Source organism: Ursus americanus, chromosome 7 (assembly GCF_024610735.1).
Source record: "Ursus americanus isolate L20-20 chromosome 7, mUrsAme1.1.p, whole genome shotgun sequence".
NCBI lineage: Eukaryota > Metazoa > Chordata > Mammalia > Carnivora > Ursidae > Ursus > Ursus americanus.
Window position 1 is genome coordinate 62,227,513 of NC_142133.1, and position 12,460 is coordinate 62,239,972.

The window sequence follows — 12,460 nt, forward strand, 5'->3', positions numbered from 1 at the left end:
TCTTGCAATGAATGACTGGGGTCTCTGCTGAAGGAATTCACACACGAGTGAATAGGTGGGGGTATGGGGGGGTTCCCAGGGCTCCAGAAATTCAACTATGTAGGTCAGACGTTTGGACACTTCTTAACAGCCTACCCCTTTTTTTCAGTGAAATCCTATGTGAAACCTCAAGCCATAATGCAGCTCGAGAGCTGTGTTTGGGGTAGAAGTGGGGCCTTGCCTTACCTTAATCCTCACCCCGTCCCCAGCAGGAGTCTGTAAACCCCACAGCTCTGAGCCAGGCAGTTAATAAAGAGAACAGAGTCAGGGGAGCATAAAAGAGAAGGGTGAGGTATAAACCTCCAGAGAGTTCTCAGTTGGACAAGGGAGGTTCCCCAAACTGTGCCCATAGAATATTTTTTTTTTAATTTTATTTGAAAGAAAGCACAAGCGGGGGAGCCGCAGGCAGAGAGAGAGGGAGAAGCAGGCTCCCCACTGAGCAGGGAGCCTGATGCGGGGCTCCATCCCAGGACCCTAGGATCATGACCTGAGCTGAAGACAGATACGTAACTGACTGAGCCACCCAGGCGTCCTACAGTATGCTTTATAAGACAGGCCCACACATCCCCTCAGCCATATGTGGAAGGGTGCAGAGTGCAAGGACTTGAGAAGAGGGAGAAGCGTGTGTGGGCCAGAGCGGTCAGAGAGCTGTCCCACAGGTGTGGGATTTGGCTGGCAAGAGACAAGGAGGAGGGCTGGGCACACTGCAGAGAGTGAGAGAGTACTTTACGTAGAATCACCATATTTGCTTTTATGTCCCTTGACCTGTCCTGATTTCTCTCCTCCTCTTTAGAGACTTTCCAGAACCTCTCCAAGGATGGAAGAGGACTCTACCTGACAGAAATGGAGGTGAGGTGCCTTCGTCTCCCAGACACAGGGCACAGTCCCAGGCCACCTCTCCTCTCCTGATTCCAGGGGGCATTGTTCTCCCTGAGGATATTGGATAGTCTGTCAAAGGCCAGCCAAGCTGCCGGCCCCCCTGCCTCCAATTACTGCCTTTATATATTGCTGGCTGCCAAGGCTGCTTTAGGATCCTGGCAGACAGATTTTATTTTTTTCCAATAGCTTAATAAAGCAGAGGATTATGTGGGAGTCATAAATCCAAGAGGGAACTGAAAAACACCTGCTGAGCTCACTGTACATTAAACTTACTCCCAGTGAGCTTTAGAAAGAGCCTCCTGGCCCAGCCAGCTGGTCAACCTTGGCTGGCTCAGCCAGCTGGTCAACCTTGGCTATGCCTCTCACTGCCTACCTACTCAGGGAGTAGCGAAAGATAGGCTCTGATGGGGGCTTGAGACCTCCTGCTGGGTTGGAATTAGCTGGAAAGGTTTGATAAGACTAGACTCAGATCTTTCAAGGGAGGAGGGTATCATTTGCCTTGCTCTGTATTAAGCGAACAAATTTTGAACTATGTTATAATGATGATGTTTATTTTTCAGTGGATGAACCTGGTCATGTACAACTGAAGCAAGGAGTGGAGCAAACCCCAGAGCGCAGGTAAGACATGGCAGCTCTAGAATCATTTCCTTGTGATGAGAACTTTTACAATTTACTCTCTTAGCAACTTTCAAATACGTACACAAAGCAGTATTGTTAACTATAGCCACAGTGTTGAACATCACATCCCAGGACTTAATTATCTTGTAACTGGAAGTTTGTCCCTTCGGATCACCTTCACCCATTTCCCCACCCCCCCCACCCCCAACTTCGGCAACCATTCAGTCTGTTCTCTGTATCTATGAGTTTTGTTTTGTTTTGTTTTTAGATTCCACATATAAATAAGATCATAACAGTATTTGTCTTTCTCTGGTTTATTTCACTTAGCATAATGCCCTCAAGTTCTCTCCATGTTGTCACAAATGGCAGGATGTCCTTGTTTTCTATGGCTGAGTAATATTCCTTTGTATTTAAAATGTATTTTCATTATCCATCCATCTACTGATGGACACTTAGGTTGTTTCCATTTCTTGATTCTTGTAAGTAATGCTGTGGTGAACATGGGGTAAATATAACTTTTCGAGTTAGTGTTTTGTTTCCTTCAATAAATACACCAAAGTAGTTAGTTGCTGGATCATATGATGGTTCTATTGTTAATTTTTTGAGGAAACTCCATACTATTTTCCACAGCGGCTGCACCAATTTATATTCCCACCAACAGTGCACAAGTGTTCCCTTTTCTCTACATCCTCACCAACACATGTTATCTCTCGTCTCTTCTGTAATAGCCATTCTAACAGGTGTGAGATGATATCTCATTGGGGTTTGGGCTTGTACTTCCCGGATGACTAATGATGTTCCATACCTTTCCATGTACCTGTTAGCTATTTGTATGTATTCTTTGGAAAAATGTCTATCAGTCCTACTTGACTATTTTGCTTTTGTCGCTTTTGCTTTTGATATCAAATCTAAAATGTTATTGCCAAGATCCATGTCAAGGAGCTTATCCCCAATGTTTTCTTCTAGGAGTTTTAGGGTTTCAGGTCTTATATTCAAATCTTGAATGCTTTTTTAGTTGATTTTTGTATGTGGTATAAAATAGTGGCCCAGTTTCTTTTATTATTATTATTATTATTATTATTATTATTATTATTATTTTATGTTAGTCACCACACAGTACATCATTAGTTTTTTATGTAATGTTCCATGATTCGTTATTTATGTATAACACCCTGTGCTCATTACAACACGTGCCGTCCTTAATACCCATCTCCGAACTAACCCATTCCCCCCACTCCCCTCCCCTCTGAAACATTCAGATTGTTTCCCAGAGTCCACAGCCTCTCATGGTTCCTCTCCCCCTCTGACTCCCCCCTTCAGTTTTCCCTTCTTTCCCCTAATGTCCTCTGTGCTATTCCTTATGTTCCACATATAAGTGAAACCATAGGATAATTGTCTTTCTCTGCTTGACTTATTTCACTTAGGATAATCCCCTCCAGTTCCATCCATGTCATTGCAAATGGTGGTTGTTCATCCTTTCTGATGGCTGAGTAATATTCCATTGTATATATGAACCACATCTTCTTTAGTCATTCATCTGTTGAAGGGCATCTCAGCTCCTTCCATAGTTTGGCTATTGTGGACATTTCTGCTATGAACATTGGGGTGCATGTGCCTCTTCTTTTCACTACATCTGTATCTTTGGGGGTACAGACATAGGGTAGCTCTATTTTTAACTTTTTGAGGAACCTCCATACTGTTTTCCAAAGTGGTTGTACCAGCTTGCATTCCCACCAACAGTGTAAGAGGGCTCACCTTTCTCTGCATCCTCTCCAACATTTGTTGTTTCCTGCCTTGTCCATTTTTGCCATTCTAACTGGTGTAAGGTGGTATCTCAGTGTGGTTTTGATTTGAATTTCCTGGACGGCTAATGATATTGAACATTTTTTCATGTGTCTGTTAGCCATTTGTATGTCGTCTTTGGAGAAGTGTCTATTCATGTCTTCTGCCCATTTTTTGACTTGATTATTTGTTTTTCGGGTGTTGAGTTTGAGAAGTTCTTTATAGATCTTGGATACCAGCCCTTTATCTGTAGTGTCATTTGCAAATATCTTCTCCCATTTTGTGGGTTGCCTCTTAGTTTTGTCGACTGTGTCCTTTGCTGTGCAGAAGCGTTTTATCTTGATGAGGTCCCAAAAGTTCATTTTTGCTTTTGTTTCCCTTGCCTTTGGAGACATGTCATGAAAGAAGTTGCTGTGGTCGTCGTCAAAGAGGTTACTGCCTATGTTCTCCTCTAGGATTTTGATGGATTCCTGGCTCACATTGAGGCCCAATTTCATTCTAGAATTCTTAACTTGAAATTCCAAAGAGAAAAGGCAATCAGTCATCACAGGAAAGGCTAATGTGTGGAGCAACAGAAATGATCAGACCCTGGGGAGATGAGAGCTGGGTCCAGCCGTGCTCTACCATTACCTCACTATGCAGCTGTTCACACATCTGTAGGCATTAGCATCTATCCCTCTAGCAGGAGTGTGCTGAAAAATTAATGCCTATGTCACATTTCTTCTATGTGTTTATTTTCAGGGAACAGACCTTAGAGATACATAGCCCACACCCCACACTACTATAGCAGAAACCCCAACTGTGTACCTTGAAATCAAGACACAGTCATTCTCTCCATAAAGAAATGATATTTTAGCATAAATATTTCCCGATGAACTCTTGGTGCATCTTAACGAACACAAGTTAACAAACATTGCAAAGATCAAAGTTAATTAGATTCACCTGTATTTTCTTGAATTCCCCTTTCATTTCTTTTTAAAAATAGAGCATGTGAATATTTCCCATTTCCAGTCTGCCTGATTCCTATTCCAATCAGCATGATTTCTAACGTCAGGAATGATTCTTCAATTGTATCTTTAAGCTAATTCAGCATGCAGGACCTAAAGCCTGAACTTTGGAAATAACTGGACTATTTCTCATTATTCTTTCTCCTATACAGGGTCCCAATTCCCTCTTAACTAATTTTTCTACACTTCCTGTTCTGAACATTAGGTAAGAAGGAAGTATAATATAAGATGCAAGGTTATGTGTGTTTCACCTCTTTCACTAATGCCTGTCATCATCCCTAAGAGTACTCCCCTGTCTTCCTCATTAATCATGGCCCTCTGACATCATACTTTTAAAGTAGATCCATTCACTCTTGGCTGATGGGTTGCTGTGCAGAATTGGAGGCAGGAGAGTGAAGAAGTTCTGCATCCAAATCTACAAACTCACTTTCATCTATAACCACCTCCCACCTTCCTCCTGTTATGCTAGAGGGCATCTGTCTCTGAGGGTGTTCTGGATCTCATTACCTTCCCCCTTCACAAGACCCCGAAGGAATGAATTCTCTCCTCTGTGTTCTGAATACTAAATCTTCCTCTCTCTCTCTCTTCTGGAGTCTTCCAATTCCCATCGAAACATGCTTATCTTTTAAATTTCCTCCCTCTCCTATTCCCTTCCAGCCACAACTCCATCTCCTCCCTTTACAGCCAAACTTCGTACTAGAGCTAATTGTCTCTACATCCTCACCTCCCACTTTCCCCTCGAACTACTTCAATTTGGACTTCTCAGACATCATCTCTTTCCCTGACTTTTGCATTGGCTCCCTATCTGATTTTCCTATATCCACCCACTTCACTTGAGTCAATTTCCTGCAGCCTAAGCACACTTTTTAAAAATTCACATCCAATCACTGTACTCCGCAGGTTAAAACCCTCTGATGTCTTCCTGTTACTATTCGAGAAAAATCTAAAGTCACGAACGCGGCCTGTATCATCTGGCTGCTGCCCACTTACCTAACCATAACTTATGTCTCTCCTCCTTCCTGTGCTCTATTCCCACCACCCCAGCATTACCTCTATTCCCTCTAGTGTTTCATTCTTTTCCCAACCTCATGTCCTTTTCCCCTATTGTCTGCTCAGCCCTGGGGTTAGTTACATAAGTCCTGATCCTTTGGGTCTTAACCCGATTGGGTTCTCATATTATTTACTCACTATCACACTACCCTGATCATAACATTCAAAACTCTTTATTGTTGTTGCCCACTCCTTACCTTTTTTAGGGTGTTATTGAAATGTGATTCACACATCATACAGGTTATCCATTTGAGATACAGAGTTCAGTGGTTTTCAGTGTAGTCACAGAGCTGTGCAACCATCACCACAATATAATTTTAGAACATTTTTCATCACTACACAAAGAAACCCCATGACCAATAGCAGTCGCTTCCTATGTTTGCCCCGCCCCTCTAGTCCTGGGAAACCACCAATCTGCTTTCTGAATCTATATTGCCTATTCTGGACAGTTTACATAATTGGACTCATGCAACATGTGGTCTTTTGTAACTGATTTCTTTCATCCACGTGGTAGTATGTATCAAGACTTCATTTTTTTTAGTGCTAAATAATATTTCATTTTGTAAATATACCATCTTTTATTCATCCATTCATCCATTGATGGACATTTATTCAGGTTGTTTCTACTTTCTGCATATCGGGGAGAATTTTGCTGTGAATGTTTGTATACAGGTTTTGGCATGGATGTGAGCTTTCATTTCACTTGTGTGTATACCTAGGAGTGGAATTGCTGGATCATATGGTAACAATGTTAACATTTTCAGGGCCTGTTTTCCAGAGCCACTGTGCCATTTTGCATTCCCACCAGCAGTGAATGAGCGTTCCCACTTGTCCACATCCTTGCCAACACTTATGATTGTCTGTCATTTTTATTATAGCCGTCCTCGATGGTGTGAAGTGATACCTCGCTGTGGTTTTGGTTTGCAGTTCCCTGACTGCTCGTGATGTTGAGCCTCTTTTCAGTGCTTACTGGCCCTTTGTGTATCTTCTTTGGAGAAATGTCTAGTCAGGTCCTTTGTTCATTTTTAAATTGGCTTATTTAACTTTTTGTTACCCACTTGTGAGAGTTCTTTATATATATATTATATATTCATTCTAGTTACAAGTCCATTATCACCTATGTGACTTGCAAACATTTTCTTCCATACTACGGGTTGTCTGTTAAGCTTCTTGGTTGTATCATTTATAGAACACAAATTTTTAATTTTGACAAAGTCCAATTTACCTACTTTTTTCTTGTGTCACTTACACTTTCAATGTTGTATACAAGAAATCATTGCCTCGTCTAAGATCATGAATATTACTCTTGTGTTTTTCTCCTAAAAGTTTTATACTTGAGCTCTTACATTTAGGTCTTTGGTCCTGTCTGAGGTAATTTGTGTATGTGGTGTGATGTAACATCTTCGTTCTTTTGCAAGGGTATATCCAGTTGTCCCAGTGCCACTTGTTGAAAAGACTATTCTTTGTCCCATTTTATTGTCTTAGCACCCTTTTCAAAAGTCCACTTATCATAATCTAAGGATTTATTTCTGAATTTTCCATTCTGTCCCAGTGATCTATGTCTGTCCTTATGCCAGTACCACACTGTATTGGTTGCTACAGTTTTGTAGTAAGTCTTGAAATCAGAAAGCATGAGTCTTCCAGCTTGGTTTTCTTTTTCAAGTTTGCTCTGATACTTCTGGGTTCCTTGCATTTACGTATGAATTTTAGGATCGGCTTGACAAATTCTGCAGGAAAAAAAGAGGGGGATTTTGACAGCAATTACATAAATCTGTAGATCAGTTTGGGGAATATTGCCAGCTTCACAGTCTAAAGCTTTTTGATCCATGAACACGAGATTTCTCTCCATTGTTTTAGATCTTCTTTAATTTCTTCCAGCAAAGTTTTATTGTTTTCAATGTAGGAGTCCTGCATTTTTTATGTTAAATTTATTCCTAAGTATTATATTTTTGATGCCATTATAAATAATTTCATTTTCAGATTTTTCATTGCTAATGTATAGAAATAAAATTGACTTTCATACGTTGATCTTATATTCTGCCACCATGCTGAACTCATTTATGAGTTCTGATGGTTCTTAGGGGATTCCTTAAGATTTTATATCTACAGAGTCATGTCATCTGTAGAACTACAAGTAGTTTTATTTCTTCCATTCCAATCTGGATGCCTTTTTTATTTTTCTTATCTAATTTCCTTGGCTAGAACTTCTAGGACAATGCTGACTAAAGGTGAAGGAAGCAGACACCCTTGTCTCCTTGGTGTTCCTGATCTTGGGAGAAAACAGTGTTTTACCAAATATAATGTTAGCTGTGGGATTTTCATAGATACTGTTTGTCAAGCTGAGAAAGTTCCCCTCTATTTGTAGTTTGCTGATTCAACACGCTTTTAATTACCTGCTTGATGTCTGTATTCCCTGCTGGACTGTAAGCTTAGAAATGTCTTTTTGTTGCTATCTCCTTAGCACATAGCAAAAAGCGTAGCACAGAGGAACCACTCAATAACAATTTCCCAAATGACTGAGAGAAATTGCCCTTTCAGGTTCGTGTCTTCCTTTGTTCTTGTCCCAATTTTTGTAAATGTTGTCTTCAACCCAGTTCTTCCTGTTATCAGCTATTTGTCTAGTTTCTTGCCCATCAGGATTACTGGAAAGCAGATAATTAACATTATCTTGTTATAATCTCTAGTACATCATGACCTATATTTTTTTATAGAAGGCTTGTTGTCTGACCTGTTGATCCTCTTACCCTTTTGAAATCTGCTTTCCTGAGTCCAGGGCACATTTCTTTTTCCGTTTTTGTTTTTTGTTTTTTTAAGATTTTATTTATTTATTTGAGAGAGCGAGAATGAGAAAGTGAGAGAGAGAGAGCAAGCAGCACAGGGGTAGGGGGCAGAGGAAGAAGGGAAGCAGACCCACCGCTGAGCAAGGGAGCCCAATATAGGGCTTGATCCCAGGCCCCTGGGATCACGACCTGAGCCAAAGGCAGACATTTAACCAACTGAGCCACTCTGGCACCCCCCCACCAGGGCACATTTCAACTCTGCCCAACATTCTCTTATTTTGCTACTACAAAGTCAAAGTTACTTTCTTCCAGGATTTCCATCACTCCCAGGTTAGCAAAGAGACTCTCACTATTGGCCAACATCCAACCAAGAGGAAAATTCCCTCTCCTTGTTTATTTGGCCTCTCTGGGAAATGAGGCTCTCACTAGAACAAGCAAAGGCCTTGTCAGATGAGCTAAGTGAGCTTCTCCCCAGAGGTTAGGGTTGCTAAAGCCCCCTCATCAGTCTGCTTGGACCCACCAGGCAAGCTGGCATGTACTCCCATTGGGAGAACACTTCTGTTCCTCTCTCTCATCTTTAACCCATCTGTTCTGCTCTCACTTAGTAAAGTAGGATATAGACATATGGAACCAGACAACTCTTCTTCCTCCCCTCCCATCATACCTATTTCTTTTGAATGAAGCATGTACCCTCGTTGTCCTCTTGCAGGCCATGTTTATGTTAAAATAGTTTTAAAGTATCAAGCTCATGCTTTAAAAAATGCTAACACCCAATGTATTGGTATATGGTGCTTGGAGAATTAAGGCTATGTTGATCTTAATTGATTTCAAGTCCAGAGGTTTAATGTACTGTAAGTCACACTCTGCTGAGAGTCTGTCTAGCTAATGTCTTCCACATGCGTGTTGATCTACTCTCAATATGGCAGCAAAGTGCCTCAGTGTAACAAAGTTATTATTTATAACAATTTACCACTATATGGAAGTAAACTATCCTGGGGAATGGGCCACTTTCTCCTACTCTGCATGAAGGTGACGTATGAGCAGCAGTGGTCTTAATCTTGCTGATCTACCAACAACAGTTTTCTCCTAGTAAATCCATCTCTCCTGTCCTGTAGACCAAAGACATTCTTTTTGAGAGTTGGGAGTCTGGATTTGCCTCTAGAGAGGTGAAACTCCCTACCTGCTTTGGCCAACATACACTTGGTGATTACTGTAGAACCCAGGGTGTCCAGCCTTCCAGATCGGGCGTTTAAAGAGAACTGTATCCAACAGAAAAAATGACTTGCATACTCCAAGGGCAGAAACCACAAGAGAGGAAGAGTTGGCATCCAGGAAACAAGATCCAGCCCTGGTCCTTCACTAGCTAGGGAAGTCCTGCAGAAAGAGAGCAGAAGAAGACCAACGAGGAGGAAGAGTGATCTTTGGGAAAAAATGGAACCAGTAGTTTATCTGATTGCTTAATCATGGGTAAAATTGTGCTCAGAAGAGTTTTAAAATTTTGCTGGAGAGTTTTGGAAGAATTATTAGGATAATGACGTAGACTAAGCAGATTTTTTAAATGAGGCAATTATTAACTCCTGGAAGAACAAAAAGTTATAGAAAAAAAAAAGTGATCCTAGAGTATTTTTTTCACTCAGCAGTGAACAGTACATACATAATTGTAATAAACTAAAAATTGAATATTGATTTAACAAAAAAAGATGTGACATAAATTTATTGGAGAAAGGAGGGGAGAAGTGCAGGTATGGAATGGCTCAGGAGCATGCCAGCCCAATATTCCAGCATGAGAAGTTAGGCATTTAACATTGACAAGTCCAGGGATAACCGTGCGGGCATATCACTTGGAAATATGGAGGTACGCATCAAAGACCGAGTCTGGAGAGAGGAATTTAAGGCGCGAATGGGACAGGGGACTGCCGCTTTTCTTCCTGCCTTGTTATACAATTGGAGTTTTTAAATTATATATATTAGGCTGGACTTTTATGAAAAATAAATAAGCAAACTAGTAAACAGACTGAGACAAGAGTTTAAGACTCAAGAGAAGAGGAGGGAGATAGAGAAGAAGAATCAAGTCTTTACCACGTGGCCAGGAAAGTTGGCTGACTATAGTTGTAGAATAAATATCCATACAAGAATATCACTTGAATCCAAGAGATGTGCGCATGAGAAAAGCCACCCTTCTACGGGAATCCACAGCCAGCAGACCAGCATTCTGCCGGCCCAGAGGACAGGGCTGTTGTCGTCCTAGCTGCTCCTGGTCTCAGCCCCTCCAGCCTGCTCACTCCAGCCCTTGCCCGCCACTCTGCCACAGGCACTCAGGTGCTTAACGGGCTGCAGTGTGGACTAAGGGCAGAGTACCTGCAGTGGCTGCCTCCGAGGAATTTTGGAGAATGAGGTGGAGATACTCCTGTCCACTGGGTGGCCATGGGTGTGATGGAACGGGCCCAGCCTCAGCAGCACGGGGTCCATGTGCTTCCTCTGTTGTCTGCTGGTCCCACACAGTATCTGTGGGAGCGGGTCCAGGCCTCTGTGTTCCCTCAAGGGAAGGAAAAGCTTCTTTACTCTCCCCTGGCCCTTCTGCATTTGAGCATCTGTGTCTTTCTCTAGGACAAGCTCCCAGTGGTCGCTCAGGAATCTGGCTGTCCTTGCAGTGGGCGGTGCCGCCCCCATGAATGTGATACGTTGAAACCTGCCCTGCCTGAAATGTAGTCAAAGCTGCCTTTGAGGAACCTGGGCCACGAAGGGGTCAGGCTCTAGTAAGCCCGAGGTCACAGAGCAGGTCCTCTGACCACGTCGGGACACCAGCCTGGGATGCCCTGGATGATGAAGCAGATGTTCCCACTGTGGGAAAAAGGGGAGAAGATTCATCTCGGCCCCTTCCCTCCGGTCCAATTCATTTCTAGGAAAAGCCAGAATGAGCCAGTCTGCCCACCCACAGGGTGCTGGGGGTGACCTGGGAGCGGTCCGCGGGGTGTTACAAAATGATCATACTTCTCGCTGTCTGTATCCTGATTGTTTTGCAGCCAAATGGCAAAATAAAACACAGTTCCCATAAAGGTCTTGGACTCTGTGACAAGCAGGATCGTAATTCTGGATTTAAAAAAATGTTTGGGGAAGGAAAAACCCAGCCAGCAAGGCAGGTGTCTCCCTCCCTCTTCATCTATAAAAGTGTCTCCAGAAGAGCATGGCCCCCTACAGCAGAGAAGTTTCCAGAGAGTGACCAGGCCAGACCCCGCTTGGGAATTTGCGGTTTGAGAACGCGTGTCCAGAGGCATTGCCCAGTGGGAGAACCCTTACAAATACGTGTGTCGAGAGGGCAGGAGGGTGGAGACCTTCTGAGCGGACCCCATCAGAAGGCAGGTGGTATGGGGCAGGGGTACGCCACGGCAAGCACCCACGCTCGGAACAAGGTCAGCATTCGGAAGTGGGCACATCCTGGCACGGAGAACAAAGGCAGCCAACTAACCTGTTGCAAAGAGTTCGTGATCATTTCAGCAACTATGGCAGGACAGACACACAGCAAGCTTGGGCCAGGTCATTTTGCCTCCAGGCCCCCTGCTTAGGTAACCAGGATAGACGGCCACGGTGCTCGGCATGGGCTTAGGAGGCAGGCAGAGCTAATGCCTGAGGCCCCGGAGTCCTGGGCTCTCACGTAAGATCAATGCGTGCAGAGCACTGGTGCCCACCAATCAACACAGACTGTGCTAACAAAGGAGCGGGGTGGGGGGCTGGTGCCCGAAAGAATGAATGAGCCACCTCTGTCAGGACTTCACCTGAACGCCCAGGTGGAAAACCCAACAGACCTGCGTACTTTGCTGCCCCTACTACATGTCACCCCAGACTTCTGGAAGGATTTTGCAGACCTAGGCTCGGCAGCGCGCAGCCCAGCGACGGCCATGCTCCCTCGGACTGGTGCCCAGAGGACGCAGAGTAGTTTCCTCCCTCACAGCGCTTTGCTCAAGAACCAGTCTTTCCTTTTCTCTTTAAACTAACAGGATATAAAGGGAGCGTTTACTCAATTGATTAATTGAAAAGCTGACTCTCAGAGCCACACCGGGGCTGGGGGGCTTGCGTGGCCCTGGGGGAGAGGCCTGGCTTCTCTGCGTGGGGCTGGGGGGAGTTTGCCCCCATCTCTGCATTGGAGGGAAGGGCCTGGACCCTTAACACTGGCACAGGGCAGACCAGGCCGCTTGTCCCCAGGGTCTACCTTCTCAGGGCTCCCCACATCCTTCAGCCAAGGTCAAGAATGTCCCCCTGAAGCAGGTTAGGTTGTGCCTGGAAATGCAGTGGGCATGGAGCACAGCT

At 43.7% G+C, this 12,460-nt stretch overlaps 1 protein-coding gene across 1 annotated transcript in view; it reads left to right on the plus strand.

The window, feature by feature from the left end:
• Window positions 1-11,191, plus strand: part of CAPN13 (calpain 13) — an 85,933-nt gene extending 74,742 nt beyond the window's left edge. The window contains exons 21-23 of the mRNA XM_045809138.2: window positions 833-888; window positions 1,479-1,536; window positions 10,763-11,191. Of these exons, the coding sequence (XP_045665094.2) occupies window positions 833-888; window positions 1,479-1,505 (83 nt within the window). The 3' untranslated portion in view covers window positions 1,506-1,536; window positions 10,763-11,191. The remainder of the gene's footprint in view (window positions 1-832; window positions 889-1,478; window positions 1,537-10,762) is intronic.
• The last annotated feature ends 1,269 nt before the right edge of the window (window positions 11,192-12,460 follow it).